Here is a 27,617-nt window from a genome sequence, read left to right as displayed (position 1 = left end):
TTATTCCATATCCTGTGTTTGTCTTTGATTTCCTGAAGAGCAGAGAACAGGTCTGTTTTGTTCATTATGGTATCCCCAGCAAGTATCATGATACCTGGCACCTAGTAGATCCTCAATAAACATTTGCTAAAGGAATTACTGAGTGAATAAACCATACACACTGCATTTTGTGCTGCCTGTCTGCTCAGATCTGTTTCCTTTGGTGCTCTTTATCTTTTGGGGCTACATTTCCAGGGTTCCCTTGTTTTCTGGCTTCTAGGTAGATTTGGCTAATGGGAGACACTGTTAGGAAGACTAGGGGAGAGAGAAAAGGAAAGAAGCCAGGATATTTCCCTAGATTTCTTTCTTCTCCCTGAGGTATTACTGCCAGTGTCTATGTCTCCAAGGTGGGTGCAGCAACTTTGGCTTCTGGGTCCAAGTACACCAGCTTTCCCATCACCCCTGCAACCATAGGAGTGGTCTTGGCTTCCTAGTTATGTTCCTATCAGGGTTGCCTCACTATCTCCTGGGCTTCTCTGCTCTTTCGTCACCAGTGGAATTCTTTATATTAAATTTCCTCTGTTTTAAAGACTTCGAGTGGGTTATATTTTCCTTGCTGGACCCTGAGTTCAAATGAAAAGTCTGAGTTGTAGGGAAAACATCTTTTTTATTATTATTTTATTTATTTATTTATTTAGAGACAGGGTCTTGTTCTGTTGCCTGGGCTAGAGTGCAGTGGTGCAATCCTAATTCACTGTGGCCTCTAATTCCTGGGCTCAAGTGATCCTCCTGCCCCACCCTTGAGTAGATAGGACTACAGGCACACACCACCATACCTGGATAATTTTTTAATTTTTATTTCGTAGAAACAGAGGTCCAGCCAAGTTCCCCAGGCTGGTCTCGAATTCTCGGCCTCAAGTGATCCTCCTGCCCCACCCTTGAGTAGATAGGACTACAGGCACACACCACCATACCTGGATAATTTTTTAATTTTTATTTCGTAGAAACGGAGGTCCAGCCAAGTTCCCCAGGCTGGTCTCGAACTCTCGGCCTCAAGTGATCCTCCATGCCTGGGCTGGAAAACATAACCTTATGGGAAAGTTCCTAAAAATGGTTGAAGAACAAGACTGAAGGCTAGAATACGAAAGCTTAAATTCTGATTCTGCCCCTTCCTAGTTGCATATTCCTGAGCAAATAGTTTCAACTGGTATTTCTAAAACTGTGCCAAGGCACCCAGGGCATTAGAGTGACCTCACAAGAGTATCTCAGAATATTTAAAAATTTGAACACATAAACACAATGAAACTCAACATCTGTCAGACATCACATGAACTACTAGTGAGGTAGTTCATGCTTTCAACATAAGATTGCACTATAATCCTTCCGATAATTTCATATTTTTGTGAGACTGGGTTTTCCAGGCCGTCTGATAAAAAATCAAGTACTATATGGACACCAACATGGAGCAGAAAATGAGGGCAGCAGTGTCCAATCTCATTCCAGGTGAGAAGTTGCACAGTGTCCAATAGGTGCATACATCTCCTTAGTAAGTAGTTGTGATTAACAATGAAATAGAAATGAAAAATATATTTTTTTATTTATGTGTATTATATTTTTCAAGCAGCTAATAAGTTGGTAGGACATAATATTTAATTTGTTGGGGACCTAATTATTTATAAATTGAATGGTTAGATATTTCTTTTGGCCTAAGCCACCATGAAAAAATCACTGAGGCGCTAAGGGAAACATGAACTAAGAAGCCCTTCTGAGTCTCTGTTTTCTCAACTGTAAGATGAAGAAACCTGCTCCACCTTCCTCTTGCGATTGTTGAACGGCAGTTGAGATACTGCGCAGAATGGACCTTATTGATGGCCTACCCAACATCCATTCTCTACTCCCTCTACTCTGATGGCACCCGGATTAGATTGTGGAATCTACCCCTTCCTCACATGCCTTTAGGAAGTTGAGTCCAGGGAAGCTCCAGGAGCAGGCTGGTTTTATGTAAAGACAATCCCGTCTTCTTTGTCAAAGACAGGTATAAGAAAGGCTTGTAACTTAACTTAGTCCAAGGAGACACAAAACGACTTGCTGGGGGGTCCTGAGATCTTTATTTCTGGATGTTGCTGCGTGTTGGGTATAAGATCCAGAACTTGCTACCAGCCTGAGGAGAAATCAAACACAGGGAGAAAGGAAAGCTGACAGCCCAGAGACCCACGGGGAAACAGGCCCCCAGTTACTGGATACAGGCAACCCTAAAACTGACTGTCCCTCTGGACTCTAGGTAGTGAGCCAACACATTTCCTCATTATTTTGGATATGTTTTTTTCAGTTGAAGGCATTCTGATTCAATACAGGTGAAACTTTTCTTTGCAAATTACAAAGTGTGATAACTGTTGCTGAAGTTTGGAATGTGCTTAGAGGGAGATCATGAACACCAAGACAAAAGGCCTGGATGCAACCAATCACTCTGTTTCACGTGACTTTTATCACCATACAATTTGTGGCATTTCATCATTTTCTACATTGTAGAATCAAGAGTGTAAATAAATGTATATCGATGTCTTCAAGAATATATCATTCCTCTTTCACTAGAACCCATTCAAAATATAAGTCAAGAATCTTAATATCAACAAATATATCAAGCAAACTGGAAGGCAGAATAACTACCATAATTTAGTATAAGTACCCAAAGTTTTATAAATCAAAAGCCCTAATGATAACCATTTTTAGAATTCAATCATCACTGTAGAATCAGAGTCTGTAATTCTTTTCTTGATTAGAGTGGTAGGACACTGTAATACTGTTCCTCCATGTTTCCATGCATACAATGTTATGTGTTACTCTACACTGTAAATGCAGTATTCAAATTCACTTGAGCTGTGGGCCTGGAAGTTAGAGACTAGCTTTTACCTTATTACTTTCAATGATTTTATCTGAGTTAAGCTGATAAATCTCTTCGCGGCTGAATCCAAATTCTTCAAGTATCTCCTCAGTGTGTTCTCCTACGAAAGGATCCCTTTTGAAAGAAGGGATGGCTGGGGTGTTTAACAGCAGAGGTGCAGGGCGGGGGCTCACGTCCTGCTCCTCATTGGTGATAAACGAGCCCCGTTCCTTGTTGTGATCATGATGAACAACCTCCTCAAAAGTCAGAACTGGAGTCACACAGGCATCTGTGCCGTCAAAGATTTGACACCACTCTGCCTTCGTCTTCTTTGCAAATACATCTGCAAACTTCTTCTTCATTTCTGGCCAATCATCCATGCTCATCTGATTGGGAAGTTCATCAGACTTTAGTCCAAGTCCTGAGGAAAAATACAATTTCCTAAATTATTATGCTTTGAACAGAGCAATTATAATCAATAAAAATGAATGCTGAGCCCACTGTACTATGCAAAATAAGATGTTCTATAAGGGCTTCTCAAATGAGTCAAGAGAAAAAAATGTAAAATCAGTTTAAGGTTAGAGCCAAAGGCTAGAGAGGGCAGAGGTAGTCAGACTTGTCACTACTGAGATTTTATTATTCATATTTCATCAAAAGTAGTCTGTTTTCAATGGTCTGGTTTCCAGAAATTGATTTCCTACCTCTGAGTAGATTTTGAAAAAAAATTTCCCCAGGGTGTTATTACCAGTCATACTGAGCTAAAATAACTCCCTATTTTCTATAATGTATTCAAACCTTATTAAAAAAATAAAATATAAACAATTTTACATTTGGCCATCTCAGTTTCCAAGGAAGAAGCCTGAAGACAAATTATTTAATTCAGGATTGCAATTTTTAAAATACATTCATTTATCTTTATTTTGTTAAAATAAAAGAGCTGGAATGGCCAGGAGTGATGGCACGAGTATAGTGCAAGCTACTCGGGAGGCTGAGGCTGGAGGATTGCTTGAGCCCAGGAGTTCAAGGCCCAGCCTGAGCAACACAGCAAGACCCCCATCATCCATCATCCATCCACCCATCCATCCATCCATACAAACATACATACATTTTTAAAATAAAAGAGCCCAAAAGGGCTTTGTACTAGGATGAAGGACTTGTAAGGTAACCAAAGACTCAAGCAAATTGTTCCTATAATAAACAAAACAGAAACTTATTAGCCAGCCAGTCAACAGTGGGGCATGCAGACTTTCCTCTCCGGCATGAAAGGGACTTGAAGGGCCCATCAAGACCACAGTGCAGAGGACATGACAGCAGCTACCTGGGGACTTAACAGGAAAGGTGGCCTCTCTAGCTCTTGACCCCATCTGCGCTTCCTTTACTGACTATGTGGTTCTACCCCTGCAGACATGCCCAAACTCCAGTTCTGATTAAATTATACCCAAAGAGCAGGGCTGCTTTACAATAGTTGGTGTAAATGTCCTTTTTCTTCGCCATATAAGCGGGCTTTTAAAAGTGCATGGCTAAGTGTCGAATGATAATGAAAGGCCCTTTCTTTATGCATCACACTGTGTGTAAGTTTAGCCAAGTTAATTGAATAATCCTCACTTATAGAATACCTTCCTTCTGTAGCATGTTGACAATCAAGGCTAATTGTAAATTGCTCTGAAGATGGTAAAGTCCCTATAGAGGTAAGAAGACATAAATACTGAAGCCTCTTCTTAAGGTTTTGAGGACTATGAGGAAATAAGAAGAACTAACACAGTTCCAGATTTTTGTAAACAGCCTCCTGTGGGATATATAAGTACATTTTCTTCTGTAACCACCAGTCCCATTCAAATACCAGGACGGATATGAGGCCATAGTTTCAGGTTATCACTATAATCTACAGGATGTCTTTCACTTGATGTTCTTTCTTGATTGCCCTGAACTCTGTGAGTGAAAGGCACATAAAATGAGCATTGAGCAAAAAGTAGTGATCTTCACATGCTTTTAAAACAGTTTCTTTTTATCAGAATGTGATCAGAATCATAACACTAAGTAAAGCTGGAGCCAATGTGTTCTCTCTTTAACTTTATAGCTGAGATTACACAGGTCATAGTTTGTATGCTAGAAAAATACTAGAAATCAAAAGTCCCCAGATCCTACCCTAACTCTAACACCCCAATTCTCCCATTGTCTACCATCCCTTCACAGCCCACAATCTCCCATCCTGCCCATGACCCTGACCAAGGCCACAGGATTAAACACCAGTGGTTTAAGGTGAGCTGTTTGCTGTGCTCCTGACACTCCAATATGGAACTTGGAATCCAGTCCCAAGCCTCAGAATCCATAATTGTATAAATACAGTTATAGATTGTGGCTAGCTGTTATGGTACAATCACTATGAAATTTCTGGCATTTTAAGTCAAACAGATTTTCAGGAACTAGCCTGGGGACTCAGACACCATTTAAAACTTGGGAAAGCATGTTTTGATTCCAAAAAATAACTACCATACACACACACACACACACACACACACACACACACACACAGTTACACAAAATGCTTATTCTTTTAAGTACATGCCATAAACTTTACTGCTTTATAATATTAAGTATATAGTAAGCAGTCAAAATTCAAGTTGTAAGTATTCAATGATATATGTCCAGGATGGCAATTGTAAACATTATTTTATTATTATTATTATTATTATTATTATTATTTTTGAGACGGAGTCTCCCTCTGTCACCCAGGCTGGAGTGTGGTGGTGTGATCTCGGCTCACTCCAAGCTCTGCCTCCCAGGTTCATGCCATTCTTCCGCCTCAGCCTCCCTATTTTTATTTATTTATTTACTTATTTATTTAAGACAGAGTCTCACACTATTGCCTGGGCTGGAGTGCAATGGCACGATCTCGGCTCACTGCAACCTCCACCTCCCAGGTTCAAGAGATTCTCCTGCCTCAGCCTCCCGAGTAGCTGGGATTACAGGTGCCTGCCACCATGCCCGGCAAATTTTTTGTATTTTTTAGTAGAGATGGGGTTTCACTATGTTGGCCGGGCTGGTCTCGAACTCCTGCCCTCGTGATCCACCCGCCTCGGCCTCCCAAAGTGCTGGGATTACAGGTGTGAGCCACCACACCCAGCCATAAAAATTATTTTTATAATACAAAATTGGAAAAAATGTAAATGAACTTGCATAGGGAATTGGTTATATAAATTTTAGTACAGGCAGATCAAAAATATGATATGGCTGCTATATCAAATGGCTGAGGGTGAAGATCTTTTGTACAGACATGAAAGAATGTCTTTGCTATACTGTTGTATAAAAAGCTATAAATTATAAATTTATATAATTATATCTATAAATTATAAATTGTAAAACAGAAAATAATTGCTGGGTGTAGTGGCTCACGCCTGTAATCCCAGCACTTTGGAAGGCTGAGGCAGGAGGATCACTTGAGCCCAGGAGTTCAAGACCAACCTGGGCAACTTAGTAAAGACCCTGTCTCTACAAAAAAATCAAAAAGTTAGCCAGGCCTGGTGGCACAGGCCTGTGGTCCCAGCTACACGACAGGCTGAAGCAGGAGGATTGCTTAAGCCCAGGAGGTCAAGACTGCAGTAAGCCATGTTTGTGCCACTGCACTCAAGCCTAGGCAACAGTGTAAGACCTTGTCTCAAAAAAATAAAATAGAATAGAATAATTGTGCATTTGTATGTGTACAATAAAAATTCTTGAAGGCCACATCCCAAATTTTCCCTAACCGTAAGAACAAAGGAAAATTTTCCCTTCTTACTTTTTAAAATCCGTATTGCTTTTTTTTTCCTAGCAAACATATAATTTTAAATTGTTATTTCATTTTTGAAAATTGTGGTAAAATATACATAAAGTTTACCATTTCAGCCATTTTTTGGTGTACAGTACTAGGGCATTAAGTACACTCATACTGCTTTACATCTATCACCACCATCCATCTTTACCACACAACTCCTGAACTTTTTCAACTTTTCAAACAGAAACTCTGAACCTAGTAAACACTAACTCCCGCTCCTACCTCCCCACAGCCCCTGGCAACCACCATTCTACTTTCTGTCTCTATGAACTTGACCACTTTAGACATTTCATGTAGTAGAATCATACAGTATTAGCCCTTTGGTGACTGACTTATTTCACTCAGCATAATGTCTTCAAGATTCATCTCTGTTGTAACGTGTTGGAATTTTCTTGTTTTTTTCAGGCCGAATCACATTCCATTTTATGTCTGTACCACATTTTGTTCATCCATTCATCTGTTGATGGACACTTGAGTTGCTTCTACCTCTTGGCTATTGTGAATAATGTCACTATGAACACAGATATACAAATATATGTTTGAGTCACTGCCTCCAATTCTTTTGGTTATATACTTAGAAGTGGAATTGCCAGATCATACAATTCTATGTCTAATTTTCTGAGGAAATGCCACGCTGTTTTTGACAGTGGCTACACCACTTTACACTCTCGTTGGTAATACACAAGTGTTTCGTTTCCTTACACCCTTGCCAACACTTGTTATTTTGTATTTTTTAGAAATAATAGTTTGAAGGCCAGGAGTGGTGGCTCACTCCTCTAATCCCAGCACTATGGGAGGCTAAGTGGGGGCAGATCACTTGAGGTCAGGAGTTCGAGACCAGCCTGGTCAACATGGTGAAACTCCGTCTCTACTAAAAATACAAAAATTAGCCGGGCATGGTGGTGGGCACCTGTAATCCCAGCAACTCAGGAGGCTGAGGCAGGAGAATCACTTGAATCCAAGAGGCAGAGGTTACAGTGAGCCGAGATCATGCCACTGCACTCCAGCCTGGGTGACAGAGATCACCCAGCTTTTGAAAATTATCTACTGATAAAACAGCTTTTGAAAATTATCTATTGCTTACCTGATTGTACTATAAGAGACTTGCTATCTCAAAATGTCATAAAATTCTCAGTGTTTTCAGATTTTTTTTGTCCTAGAAAATAGCAGGGACGCAGCAGAGTATGCACCTTAAAAAGATTTTGCATACTTATGTTCAGAAACTGAAGATACAGATTAAAGTATGGTATCAAAGATCTAAAACACAAAGGGGAGTAAATTAGATATGTAATTAGTACTACCTCAAAAATTATTACTATTATTGTTGTTGTTTTGAGACAGAGTCTCGCTCTGTCACCCAGGCTGGAGGGCAGTGATGCGATCTCAGTGCACTGCCACCTCTGCCTCCCGGTTCAAGTGATTCTTGTGCCTCAGCCTCCCGAGCAGCTGGGATTACAGACACGCGCCACCATACCTGACTAATTTTTGTATCTTTAGTAGAGACGGGGTTTCACCATGTTGCCCAGGCTGGTCTTGAACTCTTGACCTCAAGTGATCCACCTGCCTTGGCCTCCCAAAGTGCTGGGATTACAGGCATAGCCATCGCACCTGGCCCTCAAAAAATTACTACAGATGTGGGGGTTGTCCAGTAGGACTTGAGAGAGAAGAAATGTATATGTGATTAGTAAAAGTACTATTTTTGTAAATAAATATTATAAAAGAAAGAGAATGCTGAGGCATTTTGGCACGGACTAGGTAGATTAAGTGAAAGGTGGTTTAACATGCTATCTCCTATAGCACAAGTCATCTGTCAGCTAAGGATCCTAGGTAAACTATGAAGGGAGATGAGGGTTAAGGATATCATAAAAGGCTATGGATGCAAAAAGAGGGGGCTGTAAAAAAATCAGGGGAGTTACAAAGTTTAAACTCAGCAGAAGAATACCCAGGAGAAGGTGATCAGGAGTTAAGGGGTTGGAGCAATGACCCTGCTAGAAAAATGTTGTCTTGTTTCATTTTCAGTGTTTCCAGGAAGGCTCATTCATTGAGGTGAAGTGTGGATATGAAAAATGAGCACTCCACACATACAGCAGTGCTTCTTCATCCGAGGTTTGGCTTTCTGTGGTTTCAGTTACCCACAGTCAACCACGGTCTGAAAATACTGAATGAAAAATTCCAGAAATAAACAATTCATAAATTTAAATTGCATGTTGTTCTGAGTAGCATGATGCATGATGAAACCTCACATCATCCTGCTCCATCCTGCCTTGGACATGAACCATGTCCATCCCATCCACACTGTGGGGCTATCAGCCCATTAGTCACTTAGCAGCCAACTAGGTTGTCAGGTTGACTGCTGCAGTATTGCAGTGCTTGTGTTCAAGTAACCCTTATTTTACTTCCTAAGGGCCCCAAAGGTTGTAAGCAAAGGTGATGCTGGCAATGTGGATATGCCAAAGAGAAGCCTAACGTGCTTCCCTTAAGTGAAAAGGTGAAAGCTCTCAGCTTAAGGGAAGAATAAAACTCATAAGCCAAGGTTGCTAAAATCGACTGTTAAGAATGAATCTTATATTCATGAGATTGTGAAGAAGGGGAGAAGGAAAAAGAAATTCATGCTAGTTTTGCTGTCACAACTCAGACTGAAAAGTTACAGCCAGAGTGCATAAGTGCTTAATTAAGATGGAAAATGCATTAACTTTGTGGGTGGAAGACATAAACAGAAACATCTTCCAGTTGACAGCAATCAGGTTCAGTACTACCTGCAGTTTCAGGCGCCCACTGGGGGTCTTGCAATGCATCGCTCACAGATAAGAGAGGACTACTGTATATGTTTTAAAATAACAGGATACACCAAGGAAGGGAGTTAACTCCAGAGTGGCAGAATGACAGCCTTCAAAAACCGGCATTAAAGCAATGAGAACACTAACAACAACTGTCAGAATTAACTTTTTCATAATTCTGGAAATTAAAAGCTTGCAGCAAGCCAAGGAGCATTTATGCAAGAAAAACAGCTGAATCTCAGTAAGAGCAGTGAGCTTTGTGGTGTCAGAACTTGTGCTAATTTCAACCCTCTCCCTGTGGTAGCCTTGAAAAACAACTTCCTCTCAACTCTGGTCAGTTCTGAAAACCAGCAGGAGAATAGCCCCGAGAGGAGGAAAAGAAGTTTGGAGCTTCCCCCAAAACCCCATCCCCAGAGAACTGTCATTATTTAGCCTGTCTGGCAGCTCCCTGAAAGGCTCCATTCTCAGGGCTTGTCTTTCTGACTCAGAGCTCACTTTGCTCTAGTCCCTAAAATGTTGATTTAATAAAAAAAAAAAAAAAGGCAATATTTTATCGCAGCTGTCTTAGGTGGTGTTATTTATTGCAGCTCATAAGATGCTGACCAAAAAACTCAAAAGAATAAACTGGGGAATGGGATATCCATAGGGGGCTTTGAAAAGCTCCAACATATTCCTGAGAATTTTTTTGCAACTCCTGAGAAGGCCACGCACACGCACACATGCAGGGCAGTATGAATGCCTGGAAGAGATCTGTAAAGGCCCTCGTCTCTCACCTCTGGCTGACCTTGAGGCTCTTCACAAGCAAGAAGTTAAGGCATATGGTGCCTCAGAAAAAGATGGGAGATTTATTGGTTCAAGGCATTTAAGGGCCAGGCGCAGTGGCTCATGCCTGAAATCCCAGTACTTTGGGAAGCTGAGGCAGGAGGATAGCTTGAGGTCAGGAGTTCAAGATCAGCCTCAGCAAAATAGCAAGATTCTATTTCCACCAAAAATAAAAAATTAGCCAGTTGTGGTAGTGCGTGCCTGTAGTCCCAGCTACTTGGGAGACTGAAGCAGGAGAATCACTTGTACCCCAGAGTTCAAGGCTGTAGAGTTCAAGGCTGTAGAGTTCAAGGCTATGATCACACCACTGCACTCCAGCCTTGGCAACAGAGTGAGACCCTGTCCCCTAGATTAAAACAAACAAGTAAACAAAAAAAAAAAAGGCATTTAAGGACATTTCTGTCCAATCATTCGCTGAAACTAACTCAGCTGACTTTGGTGGCTGCACATGCCAAAGAATACAGATTTAATTTAAGAAAATCATTAAACAAACAGCAACAATAACAAGTCCAGGACTGAGGGATCCTGAGGAGTCCTGGGAGTTGTCACATTAAATTATTTAAAATATCCAGTATTTTTTTTTAATTTTACACGTTTATTTTCATTAAAACTTATTTAAGTCACTTTGGACCCAGCATGTCCTTAGGTTTTACCCATTCATCAAACTGCTCTGCTGTGAGAGAGCCAAGTTCAACGGCAGTTTCCTTTAAGGTTGATCCATTTTGGGGTGTTGTCTTAGCAATCTCTGCTGTTTTGTCATACCCTATATGAGGGTTGAGAGCTGTCACCAGCATTAGCGACTAATTCATTAGCTTCTTGATCCTTTCTTTATTGGTCCGGATTCCCACTATGTAGTTTTCTGTGAAGGAAACTGAAGCATCCCCCAGCAGCCTGAGTGTAACATAAATTTTTAATCATCATTGGCTTGAAAACATCCAACTCAAAATGGCCATTGCCCCCTCCAACGGTTACTGCCACACAAAACCCCATGACTTGGGCTGCAACGATGGCCATTGCTTCACACTGACGGGGGTTTGCCTTGCCTGGCACGATTCTGCTTCCTGTTGTATTTTCAGCAAGATCAGTTCTCCCAGACCTGGCCAAGGACCAGAACTCAGAAAATGAATATCATTTGCTATCTTCATCAGACTGCAGGTGGCAGTGTTCACGGCTCCACAGAGCTCCACCAGAGCATCATGAGCAGCCAGAGCTTCCAATTTATTTGGAGCAGTGACAAAAGGCAAGCTTTTTAATTTCTGGACAGAGAGGTACCCTTTATGATCTAGATAAACCATTGTGTTCTTCTACAGTTTTTCCAACTATATTTGAATAGGTGAAGTTAATATGTTTAATCATAAAATGCTCTCAGATGCCTGCAAAAACAATTACTCCATCAGATGAGAACACATCAAAAATTTGGAAAATTTAAAAAAAGTCATTCCAGCTATATGCAAATAACTTTTAGTATATGCATCTGAAAAGCTACCAAACATAACAATGAAACTCTAAACTTGTAGTAGAAAGGTAAATGCACTGTGATCAGCTTTCACATCACTTCAGAGTATATTCTAAAACTTCTTAGATTCTACATTATTTATAGAGTGAACTCTAAATTCAAACATTTCTCAGGAACAAAACGACTCCCATCCAAATATTTAATTAGGGAAGAAGAGATCCCAAATTTTCTTGCTAATTTATGGCAACTTGCCAAGAAGGCAAGAATCTGCAAGACAGGTAATCTGCAAAGGCATAGTGATATAGTAACATATTCTAACAGAATCTCATTTGGCAAAATCTTTCCATGCTCTGGTGACTTCTGACATTGAAGTGCCATAAGGGACATCTACCAAGAAATAGGAGCTGGTAGAATATTGAATGGAAAGCAACCCATGTGAGATCATTTCTAGGGAAGAGTAAGATCTAGGCACACAGGGTCAAGATTATCCAACACAAGGAGTGAACTGTAATAAAAGCACCGAACATCCTACAAAAGGGATTATTATTTTTAAAACCCTCAGCTATTTTATAGACTAGTAAGACTGCTGGTCAATTTAAAAGCCATGGAAAATGCCCCACATTATACTGATGGCTATAATTAGGTTAATTAGAAAGTGGCTATATAATAAAAGACATCCTAGATGCCAAAAGTCTTTAAAATACAACCAAAGAACATCCACAGCAAAAGGGGAACTGGGGGAGACGCGTGAAGTTCACTTACCTTTGATCAGCAGCTCGTAGAACTGGGGTTCTATTGCTCCAACAGCCATGAATTCCCCATCTGCTGTCCTGTAAGTCATATAGAAAGGTGCTCCACCATCCAACATGTTCTGTCCTCGAGGTGCTTCCCACAGACTCGATTTCTGAGTTTTCCACAGAAAAGAACTTAAATATGCTGTTCCTTCCACCTTTGAGAAAACAAAATACAAGACAAATCCAGATAACTCAAGTGTCAAAGCATGAATAATTCCTCCTATTCAAGTTAAAAAAAATTTGCGTAAAAATTCTTATCTTAGAGTATACGAAGATTCTACCTAATTACACAACTTCTCTGGTATTTCCAGAAAGTGAGTTAGAGCAGTTTGTGTTAAAATAACAATTGGCTGCACTATTCAGTTCCAAAAATACTATAAGACTTAGAAGAAATGACCTTTGCTTTCCATTTCAAATAAGATTGGCAAAATGCTAGTGATTTAGCTAGGTGAGGGTACATGGAAGGTCACTATACTATTCTCTCTACTTTTTATAATGTTAAAAACTGCCAAGATAAAAAGTTAAAAATTAAAAGAGCTTTTAAAAATCCATCTTCTGATCTCCATACCTATAAACACACACAGATGTATAAACCATACCACATTTTAAAGGTAAATCACATAAGAGTAAAATTTGGCTTATTCTGGCTTGATTCCAATCCCAAGAAAACTGTATTTGAGTATTTAATGTATTTCATAATCACTAGAAAGTTATAAAATAAACTAACAATATGGATGGCAGGTATGTGCATTTTCTGAGTCCAGGCAAACCGGTTTGGGAATGCCACCTTCCCACTGAGTCCTAAAGTCATCTCATCAAGCCACCTTCCCACTGAGTCCTGAAGTAATTACACAATAAAGTACAATTATCACAAGGCTCAAACTCAAAGGCTGGAGGCACTGGACTATTTGAAGAAGATGATGTTCTGATCTTTATGCCTTTTATGAGCCTAATGTCTCCAGCACCCCAGGAGGAAGGCCCTCAAAGCATCCTTGTCTCAAAAGTTACCAATAGAGCAGGCCTCATTCCAACTGCTAGCAATTTCTCAGTTACTGACTGTGGAACAACCACAAAATGTATCTTTGGATATATCCAATTTTCCCTCTTAACTTGAAATTTCACACACATCTGAATTTATGGCTGTGACATTTATTGTCACCAAATAGCTGAGTTCATGCAAGTGGCCTATGGCAGTGCCTTTTTTTGAGGCTGGATTACAGAGATATTAGAGTTCCGCATTTATACACATACACACACACTCATATATACACATATGCATGTATATGTGCACTATTTTAAATATATTTTATGTTTATGTTATTTGAGCACATATTTAAATGTATCCTATACCAAATTCTGACTCATCAGAGCCTCAACTCATTAACATTTGTTGCTAGACTTTAAAATAAAGCTTTTCCTTCCAATTTTGCATAAATCTTACCTTGTATTTGAAACACTATCAAGGAAAACTTTTGTTCTGCATGGTTCTCCTCTCCTCTTAATTTGTGCAGACTCATACAAAACCAACAAGTTAGCACCTTCAACAAGCAAGTGCCTGCTTTCCGCTCAAGCTTTGCTTCTCTCAGAGCCTAACGCCGAATCAATAGGGCGATAATAGATGAACTGGAAGCAAGCTTGTCATACAGTGCAAGAGAGAGTTTTAGCAGAGAGTTCTGAATACTGTTTATCTGGCTTTCATGTTCAGGCCAAAGAATGTGAGAAGTTTCTACACACTGTAGTGAGTCGACCTTGAAACAAAGTATTTTTGTTCTGCTTCATCATAAATGAAATGCAATCTGAAATTTTAAGCAAGTTTTTAAAAATATAGGGTCTTTTTTTTTTTTTTTTTTGAAATGGAGTGTCACTCTGTTGCCCAGGTTGGAGTGCAGTGGCACAATCTCAGCTCACTGTAACCTCCACCTCCAAGGTTCAAGCGATTCTCCTGCCTCAGATTCCCGAGTAGCGGGATTACAGGTGCCTACCACACCCAGCTAATTTTTGTGTAAAAACTATGGATATTTTTAACTTATCTCTGTAACTCAGGATTTTCCCAACATCCAGCCAAAATGAAATACAGTAATAAACTGAATACTGAAAGCGATGAGACAATCACCCATAAACTCTAACTTCCAGTGTTTGTGTTTAGCAGAACAGCTTCGTTGGTCTGACAAAATAATATATAAATATTGAATATGTAAACATAAAATGTTTTATGCTAATAAAATACCCCTTTAATCTCTTTTATATGTTGAACGCCCTGATGAGACTGCTGAAAAATAGACGTGTTAACAGAGTTACAGATCCAGTTGGGTCCACTCAGGACAAAAACAAGCTCTGGTCTAATCCTTAGCATCAGAGGAGGTACAGGACAAGAAATACAGCAGGAACCCTCCTCGTCTCATCATAAGGCCTGGCAGTGGCTACCCTGGCACATGGCTTCTCTTGCCCCATCACTCATATACCATGCATGCGAGTGAAGAGCCCCCTGACACAGGGAAACTGCAGCCTCAATTTGCCACCAACCTTTGATACTGTTAAAAGAAAAACTTTAGACGAATTAATTTAAGAGTTTAACTGAGCAACGAATGACTCATGAATTGGGCAGTCTGTGGAACCAGACTAGGTTCAGAGTGACTAGTGTAGCCCTGGGGCCAAAGAGGACTTATGGACGGAAAATGATGTACAGAAAACAGAAGTGAGGTACAGAAACAGCCGGATTGGTTACAAGTGGACCTTTGCCTTGTTTGAACACTGTTTGAACAGCTGGCCGCCTGTGATTAGTTGAAGTACGGCTGCTGTGATTGGCTGAGACTTGCTGCTTGTTACAAAAGCAGGTTACAGTCTGTTTACACATCCAGTTAGGTCACAGCTCATTATGTAAGAGAAACCTTTAGGTGGAACTTAAAATACGTAAGGGGGCAGCTTTATGCTACAGTTAATTTAACAACGCTGTGCTCATCATGTGGGCTCAGATTGAGTGTAAATACAGCAAAACGCACTCCATATTCCAGAGTTATCTTAACTACAGTTTCCAAGGAAACAGCACTACAATAAGGCAGCCTCCAGCTCTTCACAGGCAGGCCCAGGTCTGGAATTCTGCTGCTAAACACTGTGAAAACTTTTGGCCCATTAGAAGGTATCTGCCTTCCCCTAATTGGCTTCTGCAATTGCCTGTGTCACAAGGGGTCCTAGTGATGAAGTAATGACTATGATTTACTGATTCTTTTAGCCTTGTGTAATTAGCAAACACTTACTAGCCCCTAATGGAAATATGAACCCAGAAGAAAGATTACAACATTTTCACATACCCTAAAACCTTACTATCTTCTTTATTTAATTTATTTATTTTGAAACACGGTCTCACTCTGTCACCCAGGCTGAAGTGTAGTAGTGTGGTCTCGGCTCACTGCAACCTCTGCCTCCTGGGTTCAAGCAATTCTCATGCCTCAGCCTCCCAGGTAGCTGGGACTACAGACGAGTACCACCAAGCCCAGCTACTTTTTTGTATTTTAGTAGAGATGGGGTTTCACCATGTTGGCCAGGCTGGTCTCGAACTCCTGACCTCAGGTGATCCACCCACCTCAGCCTCCCAAAGTGCTGGGATTACAGGCATGAGCCACCATGCCCAGCCAACCTTACTATCTTCTAATCATTATATAATTCTGATTAGCTACATTCTGCTGAAAGCAGCAATCACCTTTTATTGATATTTGATGATAATCAATTGCATCTCTTCAGTAAATTATTCAAATTATTACTAGAGAAGTATCTAGGCTCAAATTCTCCTTAACACTCCCAAGACTCCATGTTTGCTCTTAGTTCATTCCTTTTGGACCCCAGGGACCATGCTCTTGGGGCAGCAGGGGAAGTTGTTGAAAGCAGTGGCTTTAGGGTCCAACTGCCTGGGGCAGTGCTTCAGACCCTTTCCCGTCATCTGCTTTAGGGGAAGGCAGTTAACCTCTCCAAGCCTTCAAGTCTTCAATGCCAATGATAGTAGCACGTCTCCCTCAGGGAATTGTGTGTATCACAGAAGCCCTGTGGAAGGTACCGGTCTTGAGTTTGGCGGGTACTGGTATAAATCCGGTGCTGCTATCTCATGCAGCGACTATGCCATGAGTACGCCAAGAGCTGGCCCACGAAAGATAAACCACACTCCCCTGCTGCTGGTACACACTTCAGAGAGGGCACACTGGAAAGTGTGAGATGTGCCCTGATGACAGTGTCCCACAGGCACACACTCAGTACAGGGCTGGGTCATGATTCACCATGAACAGGAGAAGGAAGCGCAGGCTGAAGCTTTGGAGATGAGGGGGTTTCTGGTAGAAAATGGATTTTGTGAAGATCAGCCAGGACCCAATCCAGTTGACACTCTCAGTCTCTAAACTCTTGAGGTATCCACCAACATGTGACCCTCTGACCACTCCTTTCTTTGGTTTCCATGACAACACTCCATTCTGCTTCTCTCCTTAGCTGTCCTCAGCCCTTGCTTCTCTTTTCTGCCCACGCATTCCTTAAATGCCGGTGTTCTATCCCCTTTCCTAGTGGATCACATAGTCGCATATGGCTCCCAAATAATTCCGAAATCTGTTTCCAGTCCCTAACCTCAAGTATCCCACCTGGATATCTGAAAGGCACTTTAAAACTGAAAAGACCAAAACTGAGTTCCTTTTCTTCTAGTAAAAATAACCACAATGACAAACTTTTACAGAGGGCCCACTGTACGCCAGGCACTGTTCCCACACTGAACAATGGATGAACTCATTGAATTCTCATAGCAACTAACAATGCTATGAGGTGGATGTCATTATTATCTCCATTTTACAAAGGAAACTACAGCACAGAGAGGTTAAGTAACTTGCCCAAGATCACAGAGCTAGTAAATGGCAGAGCTGGGACGGAGGTAGTCAGCTGCCACTCTATGCTCTGCCCACTGTGTTCAGCAGTCTTCCCTCAGGACACTAGCAGGTCATCTAAGCCAGAAACCTGGGAGCCAGCCTCAACTTCTCCCTCTTCGCTCCCTGTCAGTCCATTATCAATTCCCAGCAATTTTATACCTCAAATGTCCCTTCAATGCAAACCAACTCTACCATTAACTGCTTTAGTACTTGCCCTGATCTCTTCAGCAATAACCCAGTCATTGGTCTCTGTACCTCCAGTCTTGTCTCCTCAAATCCATTCTCCATCCCACCTCCAAATGTCTGTGAAAATGCAAACACGCAGTGGTGGTGCTGGAGTGGGCTCTCTTACCCACTAGCTGTGAGATCTTGAGCAAATGGCAATGCTTCTGTTCCCTCCTCTTTAAAACAACAAGGTATTCCAAATGCAGTTTTGAGAATAAGAAGAAATCACACAGAGAATGTGCTCAGCAGAACATGAGGCAAGCACTCAGTGGATGACAGTGAACAAACAGAAGTGTTATGATATCAGAGCATCCCCTATAAAACGCAGCAGGAAGGTTTGGACAGGGAGGTCCATTTGACCTTAGCATTCCTAAGAATTTTCTCTACCAGCTGAGGGAGACTTCTTGAACTTTTTTTGAATGACGACTGCTTGAAAATGATATACTAAGCACAAGAGATACTTGGGGAAAATTGTTTAAATATTTAGGTTGGCAAATATTTGGCAAAACCTGCAATTACTTTTGCACCAACCTAAAACAACGTAGGAATCACATGAGTCACAGAAAGTTCAGAGAACTGACTCCAAGGACAGATGATCAAAATATGACATTCTAACAGATATATAAAAGACATAAGTCTATTTTAAAAAGAAAAGGATATCCTTGGTAACCTGGCTTGAAACTTCAAATGTCATTTATCTCTTGTCTTCTTCTTCAAAAAAAGGATTTTAAGCAGCTATATCTTAAACTTAGGGACAAGTGGCAGGCATCTACCCCAATTAATACTTACCATATTTGCATCAATGACCTGACCCTTGCCAGTGCGTGTGCGGTCAAAAAGAGCCATTATAATGCCCAGTGCACACATAACGCCACCACCAGCAAAGTCAGCCAGGAGATTCAGCGGGGCATACGGATTCTCACCACTTCTGCCAATTTTTGAGAGAACACCTACATCATTAAAAACAAATTTAATGTCTCTTTTAAATTTAATCTCTTCTTAAAATAAATATGTGAGCATCTTAGAGGAATAATCAATCTCTCCAGTAGATAATCTAAGTGAAAGCTAGTATACATCACTTTTCCAAATCTGAGCTTAGTCAGTAAACTCATAAACAGGCTTTCCCTCAAGACAGGATCCTTGTTTTGTTGTTTTCCTCTCTAAAACCTATTCCAACCAACATTTTCAAATATTGCTAAGTTTTTACTCACTTACTTTTGGAAAAGAAAATGATTATTTATTTTGTGGTTTTAAAACAGTAAATGCACTTTCATTCTTAGCATAAAGAAATGTAAGAAAATACTTGCAGACAAGAAAAAAAAGGAATTTAATTTTTAAGTAGATGTGAAGAGCCAATTCTATACCCACTTCTTTCCTCAACTTTTAAATGTGTACTCACAGAAAATCTGAAATGTCCTATAGTCAACAACACATGGTTCTTAGAATTCTGGAATCAGGCCTATCTCACATGTTGTCACAGGCAAAAACTCTAATAAAGTGCTATTAGGACCTGAAAACCATGGGCTTTTTTTAGTGCTCATAGAAGTCTGAAACAATGACTCAGGCAATGATTCTCAATATGGTGGGTGGAGATTTCGGGGTCCGGAGGTTTCGGGGTCCGGGGGAGAAGTAGCTGTCAGAATCTAACTATGTCAACATTTTCAAACCACAGAGCAACCATCCGTAGTACCCAGTAAGCCTCTTAATTCCTAGCAGGGGTTTGTCTGAGAATTGACTCAACAAATGTAGTAAATAAATGATAGTAGTGGGCATGTATTATCCTTCCAACCTGTTAAGGGGTGGGGTGAGGGAAGGTTGAGAATGATTGTTTCAAGACTCAAACCGATCCATTTTAAACACCCATGCTCTCTTGATTGATTCTGATAAATGTTTAAATTTTCACCTTTACAAATTATTGTTAATCAACATACCTGTAGATCTTGATGGAATAAATTAAAAGTGTAGACTAAATTTTTTTTCAACATACCTGACAAAGCCAAATAGTTGATATCGTGGCCAGCTAACCAGGAGAAGCTTCCTGACTGGCCAAATCCACTCAGCCTGGCATAAATAAGCCTTGGATTTTCCCGCTGCAGAATCTCTGGGCCGAGCTGGAGTTTCTCCATGACACCTTAAGAGAAAAGTAACGATCTTCTTAAGAGAGTATGAATTGAGGATGGAGATAATCCCTTCTCTGAGACAAACATAAAATAGCACCATTGCAAGTAATATTAATAACATTTGCTGTAGGCTAATGGCATGTTTACAGCAGTTAAGGACTCAAAGAGTGAAGCCACCATTTCTGGAATGTGTGGCTTCTTCCCAGGATGTAATTTCTCCCAGTACATCTCTGTTTCCCTCTAGGTTTATCCAAGCCTATTTATTCAATCCCCAGAGCAGGGTCTCATCCCTTTAGTAAATCCCTTTTCTCTTTTTCTATACCGCATCAGTGTTTACCACATCCCACCTTAGCTGCACTTGCTTGTACATGCATACACTTATCTTCCCTATCAGCTCATGAGCTCCTCCTGCAGAATTTACACCTGATGTTTCCATAGGCGCTAAAGTGCCTAGCATCAGTACCTTCACGAAAAAGTTTAGCACCCATCTGTAGAAAGAGTGGTTAGTGACAATAGTACCTGAGAGTTTTTAAGCTATCAACAAGTATAGTATTTATAGCACAAACCCCAGGTAACCAGCACCTGAAATTTCCTGGGATTAAAAGTAATCAAAATTACATAATAAACTCACTATCTTTACCTTCCTAAGGCTAAATAAATCACAGAAAACCTCTAGTCATCTACCTAAACACCAGTCACAACTCCTCACCCGGAGGCTATATCCGTATTCCCAGCCGACCTTCCTCCTAATTACAAGACCTTGGACAAGCCTCCCTCATCTTAAATGGAGCATTCTTAAATTATTACATAATCTTAATTATTAAATCATTATTGTTACAAGCCTCAAATACAGCTGTGAGGGTTAAATGAGTTAACGCATTTAAATAAGCCGGCTGTGCCGTAGGCATTCATTCATTCACCATTTACCGATTTCCCACTATAGACCAGGCAATGCTTTGGATTTCTACTTGAACAAAGTTATTCTGGCAGCTGTCTGAGAATCCACTGGAGTGATACCAGCCCCAAACGCCAGTTTTTAAAAGGCTGTCACGCCAGTGTCAAGGCAGTTGCAGCAGGTATGGAGAGAAATAGTCCGAGTGGGCTAAGGAGCAAAATGACTGTATTGATGATCATTGAAATTGGATGTGAAAGGAAGACTGGAGTCCATGATGAAGTACAAGTTTGAGATTCAGGCATTCACTGAAATAAATAATACAGAAGGTGGAGATGCTGTTTTAGAAGGAAGAAGGAAAGGCTCATTTTGGGATTTGTGGAAGCTGCCTGGCGGGCAGCCTTGACGGCGATGCCCAGGACCTGTGTATGCCAGCGTCTGCCGCTCTGAAAGGTGGAAGTCTACAAAAAGGTGAAAATGATGGGAATGGGTAACTGGGCTTCAGGGAGCAGATGCTGAGACTTAGAACGCCAGCATTTCAGGCAGGGAGGAGCGTTAGCCTGGGCCCGTGGATGGCTTGAGGGTACAGCACTCCAAAACGGTAGCCGAATGACCGCCTATATGCAGTTTTCCAGGAAGGGAATCCTATGGCTTTCATTAGATTCTCACAGGGTTCAAGACCCTCAATTAATTAAGAAAGGCAAATACGGAACGTTTCTTAGGAAAAAAAAGGAGGAATTTGGGAAGGAGTCAGAGAGGCAAAAGGAGAAACCGGGCAACAGCAGTATCTCAGAACCCAAGTTTTGGACAATCCAGTTTGGGATGAATGATCACTAACAATACCCTAGGAGGCAAAAATCTGGAAGGCTGGGGCCGACAAGGGTTCTTGCGGCAACAGGGCAAAGGTGTGGCGGGTGCAGCCTCGATCGAACGGCCAGACCCCTCCCCTCCGCGGGAACTTCCCGAGAGCAGCCCGCGGGGCCCGGGCTCACCGCGGCGGAAGGGCTCCAGCAGCACATCCGACCGCTTGCACAGACGCCGCAGCACGGCGGCTCCCCGCGGCTGCTTCAGGTCCAGCACTAGCGAGCGCTTGCCCCGGCCCAAGCGGCTCACGTCGTAGCGGGAGCCGGGCCGGTCCACGCGTACCACCCGCGCCCCGAAGTCAGCCAGGACCATAGCACAGAACGGGCCCGGGGCCAGGCCGGACAGCTCCACGACCGAGATGCCCTGCAGTGCCATGGCGCTTCCCAGTGCCCCGCTGAAGGAAACTGAGCAGCCCTTAGCCCCAGCCCAGCAGCCTGCAAGAAGCCCTCCCAATCCCCGGCGCCACGCCCCCAGCCGCGGCGCCGCGCCCCAAAGGCACCACCCCCGTCCCTCTTTTGTGGGCCTGCGCAAGCCCGCGGAGTCTGCGCACTGGGCGCTTCCTCACCCCCGGCCTCCCGGGACCGCCAGTGCCAAAGGCAGTAGGTTGCTTTCCTTTTTGTGCAACCTAAATTCCTGAGTCTTAAATTTCAGGGACCGACCTTTGGAGCTCCTGCCTGTTACCGTCCTCTCTGGACGCTTTTATTGTACCATGGCGATCCCCAGCCCAACTGTACCATTCGAGTCCCTACTCCTGCCTCGCTCTAGGGAAATAAAATAACGTAAACACGTAAGAACAATGCGAAAGCGTTTTCTTCCCTAGGCTGCAGATTGTCTTCTTCACCCTAGCTAGCTAGCTGGGAATTTAATCCAGAAACGGCTTGCAATACCTCCTAGATGCACTCGTTTTGAGTTACAAACTCCGCGGATTACATGTCTTTTTTAAAAAGTTTAGACTACACTAGGAAAATTATTTTAGTATCAGAAGAATATCAGGGGTGTAGTACTCATCAGAGCTAAATGAGAGCGCTTTAAAAATGTTAGTTTGTCTTCCGCCATTTCTACAGAAAGCTGCAATTTCAGGTTTTCAACCTAATAGGTGATATTTAAGAAAAAAAAAAAAAGCAATCGCAAATAGCCCCACTGCTTTTACAAATCATTTTTTCTCTTCTAGGTATAGCCTGTCAGGTGGCCTAATGTAATTTTTGACATCTCTAGGAATTTTAATAGAACCAGAAATGGGTGCCAGAGATATGCCTGCACTAATCTTAAGTGGGGATTTATGTATTTCTCAAGCAAGTGATTAAAGCAAAACTAGGCACGATTGAAATCAAGATCTTTTAGGCAAGAAAGTCATGATGAATTTTAGAATTATTTTAGGACTCTGTGGCTTTCTCTTCATAGAAATAGAAAAAAAAATTGTATAAAACCACAAAAGGTCCTGAATAGCCAAAGCAACACTGAACAAAAAGAACAAAGCAGGAAGCAACACACTACCAGAATTCAAATTATACTACCAAGGTGTAGTAACCAAAACAGCATTCTATTGGCATAAAATAGACACAAAGACCAATGGAACAGAATAAAGAACCCCTAAATAAATCCATATATTTACAGCCAGCTGATTATCGATAAAAACACCAAGAACATACATTAAGGACATTCTATTCAATAAGTAGTGCTGGAAAAACTGGAAATCCATGTGCAGAAGAATGAAACTAGACCCCTATCCCTCACCATACACAAAAATCAACTCAGAATGGATTAAAAAACTTAAGACATACAACCCAAAACTATAAAACTACTATAAGAAAACAGATAAAACACTTCAGGACATTGACCTAGGCACAGATTTTATGACTAAGACTTCAAAAGCATAGGCAACAAAAACAAAAAATAGGCAAATGGGACTATATTAAACAAAATCTTCTGCACAACAGAAGAAACAACAGAATAAAGAAACAACTTATTGAATAGAAGAAAATATTTTGCAAATTATTCATCCAACAAGTGACTAATATGCAGACTATACAAGAAACTCAAACAACTCAACAGCAAAAAATGAAATAATCTCATGAAAAAGTGGGCACAGGATCTGAACAGACATTTCTCAAAAGGCATACAAATGGCCAACAGGTATATGAAAAAATGCTCAACATCACTAATCATCAGGGAAATGCAAATCAAAACCACAATGAGATATCATCTTACTTCAGTTAGACTGGCTATTATCAAAAAGACAAAAAATAACAAATGCTGGCAAAGACGCAGAGAAGAGGAACTTATATATACTGTTGGTGGGAATGTAAATTAGTTTAGCCATTATGGAAAACAGTATGGAGGTTTGTGAGAAAACTAAAAATAGAACTTCTATATGATCCAGCAGTCCCACTACTGGATATATGTCCAAAAGTATCGGGGGAACCCGCCCCCAATATTTCAACATAGGTTCTTTCTATTTTCCCTAAGTGTCGGCCAGTCTGAGAAATAAAGGGAAAGAGTACAAAGAGAAGAATTTTACAGCTGGGCCACCAGGGGTGACATCACATATCGGTAGGTCCGTGATGCCCACCTGAGCCGCAAAACCAGCAAGTTTTTATTAAGGATTTCAAAAGGGGAGGAGGTTTAAGAACAGGGAGTAGGTCACAAAGATCACATGCTTCAAAGGGCAAACAAGAAGAACAAAGATCACATGCTTCTGAGGCCAATAAAGATCACAAGGCAAAGGGCAAAGCAAAGATCACAAGGCAAAAGGCAAAATCAAAAACTGATAAGGGTCTATGTTCAGCTGTGCACATATTGTCTTGATAAAAATCTTAAGAGAAATCAGTATGTCAAAGGAACACCTGTACCCACATGTTTATTGCAGCACTATTCACAATAGCCAAAATATGGAATCAACTTGAGTGTCCATTACTGGATGAATGGACAAAGAGAATGTGTACATATACACAATAAAATATTGTTTAGTCATAAAAAAAGGATGAAATCCTGTCATCTGCAGCAACATGGATGGAACTTGAGGTCATTATGTCAAGTGAAATAAACTAGACACAGAAAGAAAAGTATCACACGTTCTCACTCAGATGTGGGAGTTAAAAATTTAATCTCATAAAGAGTAGAATGATGGAGGGGCAGAGATGAAAAGAGATTGGATAATGGGTATGAACATGTAGTTAGATAGAAGGAATAAATAATAGCTAAATAATAGTATTTGATGGCACAGTTGGGTGACTGTAGTTAACAACAGTATATGGTATATTTCAAAATAGTGGCCAGATGCAGTGGCTCACACCTGTGATCCCAGCATTTTGGGGGGTTGATGCAGCAGGATCACTTGAGGCCAGAAGTTCGAAACCAGCCTGGGCAACATAGTGAGACCCCATCTCTACAAAAAACTTGAAAAATTGGTGAAACCCCATCTTTACTGAAAATATGAAAATTAGCTGGGCATGGTGGTGCGTGTCTGTAATCCCAGCTACCAGGGAGGCTGAGACAGGAGGATCACTTGAACCAGGGAGGCGGAGGTTGCAGTGAGCTGAGATCGTGCCACTGCACTCCAGCCTGGGCGACAGAGCAAGACTCTGTCTTGGAAAAAAAAAAATCTTGAAAAGTTATCTGGATGTCGTGTACACCTATAAACCTACTAACTCAGGAGGCTGAGGTCTGAGGATCACTTGGGCCCATGAGTTTGAGGCTTCAGTGAGCTATAATCACACCACTGCATTCCAGCTTGGGAGACAGAGTGAGATCCTATTCCAAAAAGAAAACAAAACAAAACAAAAAAACAAAAACAAACAAAAAGCTAGAAGAGAAGATTTGAAATGTTTCCAACACAAAACAATGATAAATGTTCTGGGTGATGAATATCCTAAAAACCCTGATTTGATCATTACACATTGTATGCATGTATCAAAATATCACATGTACTCCATAAATATGTACGAATATTATGTATTAATAATAAATCAATAAAAATTTATATGTTGAATCCCTAGCCGTCAATACCTCAGAATGTGACTGTATTTAGAGATAGAGCCAAAATGAAGTCATATGGGTGGGCCCTCATCCAATATGACTAATATTCAATCCTAGTATCTGTAGAAGAGGAGATTAGGACCAAAAAAACACAGACCTAAGGGAACCATGTGAGGACACAGTGAGATCAAGTGAGGACACTTGCTGTCTTCAAGCCAAGGAGAGAGGCTTCAGAAGAAATCAAACCTGCCAACATCTTGATCTTTTATCCTCCAGAACTGTGATAAATTAAACTTCTATTGTTTAAGCCAACCAGTCTGTGGTATTTCATTGTGGCAGCCTTAGTAAACGAATACCCCCTCTGCCCCAAATTACAGATGAAGTCTCTAACGAGGTTCTCAGGTCACCTAATAGACTTCATTTTATATCTCAGAGAATTGCTTTAGCTATGGAACCATGCTTCTTAGATTCCGGGTTTATTTACCATAAATAATCCTTTGGCCAGGGATATCTTGTTAAGTGCATTCAGTCTTTCAATTCTCTTCCTCCTAGACAATATCATGCATCTATTTACACAAAATCCAGTTAATATGGAGATTCACTTGCCTTTTTCTTTCTCTTTCAGGGCATCCCTGTAGTAAGGGGGTAAATGCATCATAATGCAAGCTGCTTTTAAACTCCTTCCATAGCTAAAGTCTTCTTTAACTTTCACCTGTAGTGAGATTTCTTTGCCTCCCCCACCGCAGCATTCAAGAGGTAAACACAGCCAGGTGCGGTGGCTCATGCCTGTAATCCCAGCACTTTGGATGGCCGAGGTGGGTGGATCACTTACGGTCAGGAGTTTGAGACCAGTCTGGCCAACATGGTGAAACCCCATCTCTACCAAAAATACAAAAATTAGCTGGCCGTGGTGGCCCCCGTAATCTACTCCAGAGGCTGAGGCAGGAGAATTGCTTGAAACCAGGATGTGGAGGTTGCAGTGAGATGAGATCATGCCACTGCACTCCAGCCTGGGTGACAGAGTGAGACTCAGTTTAAAAAAAAAAAAAAAAAAGAGACAAACACTCCCATGACTTTGATGTATGTCCTACAGTCCATTATATCTATCTGCAGACATAGCTGTACTGCTTATATACTATGTTTTGTTTTGTCAAAATGTTATTTTGGTTTTTATTTGATAAAGTATATTATATTGCATTTATTTTTCTAAACTACCTTACCACTCAATTTTATGTTAACTGGCTTCCCATTTCTACTACTTCTTCTTAGATCCATCAGGATTCTTGGCATAAATACAAAAAAAAAGTTCACTGGAAGGATACCAAGTAGCTCATAGAATTACTGGGAAAGCCAGAATTCAGGCAATTGGCAGGGCACAGAATAGTTTGAGCTGCTAGAGTCACATTCAAGGTTGCAGCATGAATGTCTGGTTAGGATGGAGAGTCTGCACAGAGACTCCACTCACCCCTGCCCTGCTGAACTCCTGCCAGCTGTGCAGGATTGGCACCAGCCTAAATCTGACCCAAATGGGCAGAGGGACTAACTTGAAGGGCTTCCCACTGACAATTAAGATGGAGCCCGTTAAACTAGAATAGTGACTGTGGTGGATTAAAACACATCAAATACTATGAACATTCATGAGTTCACAATAATGGTTTTTAAAGCCTTCATTGATCCCTGCTGGAGGTTGTTAGGGCACCAACTTTTTATTGTAAAAGTTGAATATTTATCTTGCCCTCCATATGAATGGTATTTCAGGATAACCAAATAGCTAATGAAAGAATATCTGTCTTTAAAACTTTCACTATTTGCAACCCCAAATGAAATAGCAGATTTCAGCTATAATCCTAAGTGGCTGCTGAAAACATTAGGCAAAAAGCTAAAGGGGGAAATGTCTTAGTCTCTTCAGCTGCTATAACAAATCACCATAGACTGGGTGACTTAAACAGACATTGATTTCTCACAGTTCTGGAGGCTGGAAAGTCCAAAATCGAGGTGCTGGCAGAGTCAGTTCTTGGTGAAGGCACTCTTTGTGGCTTCTCGTTATGTTCTCACAAGGTAGAGAGTGCGAGGGAGAGAAACAGAGAGGCAAGCTCTCTCTCATGTCCCATGAAGACACTAATCCC

The 27,617-nt window shown here is 41.1% G+C and overlaps 1 protein-coding gene across 3 annotated transcripts; it reads right to left on the bottom strand.

The window, feature by feature from the left end:
* Positions 1–958: 958 nt before the first annotated feature.
* On the bottom strand, positions 959–22,002 carry AMACR (alpha-methylacyl-CoA racemase). Of its 3 annotated transcripts, XM_009449327.5 has the most exons (6): positions 21,645–22,002; positions 19,628–19,771; positions 18,430–18,590; positions 12,489–12,675; positions 2,890–3,281; positions 959–2,140 (listed from the first exon to the last, which is right to left on the bottom strand). In XM_009449327.5, exons 1-6 carry the CDS (start codon positions 21,889–21,891, stop codon positions 2,087–2,089), a joined length of 1,185 nt encoding a protein of 394 aa, XP_009447602.3. In that variant the 5' UTR covers positions 21,892–22,002; the 3' UTR covers positions 959–2,086. The 3 variants fall into 3 exon arrangements, 2 of the variants coding, with proteins under 2 accessions (XP_009447602.3, XP_009447603.1); XR_010157261.1 differs by lacking the exon at positions 18,430–18,590 and having other exon boundaries at positions 21,645–21,983; XM_009449328.4 differs by lacking the exons at positions 959–2,140; positions 18,430–18,590 and having other exon boundaries at positions 2,446–3,281; positions 21,645–22,001.
* Positions 22,003–27,617: the final 5,615 nt, after the last annotated feature.

This window comes from Pan troglodytes, chromosome 4, assembly GCF_028858775.2.
Source record: "Pan troglodytes isolate AG18354 chromosome 4, NHGRI_mPanTro3-v2.0_pri, whole genome shotgun sequence".
Lineage (NCBI taxonomy): Eukaryota > Metazoa > Chordata > Mammalia > Primates > Hominidae > Pan > Pan troglodytes.
This window is presented reverse-complemented; position numbering and strand designations above follow the sequence as displayed.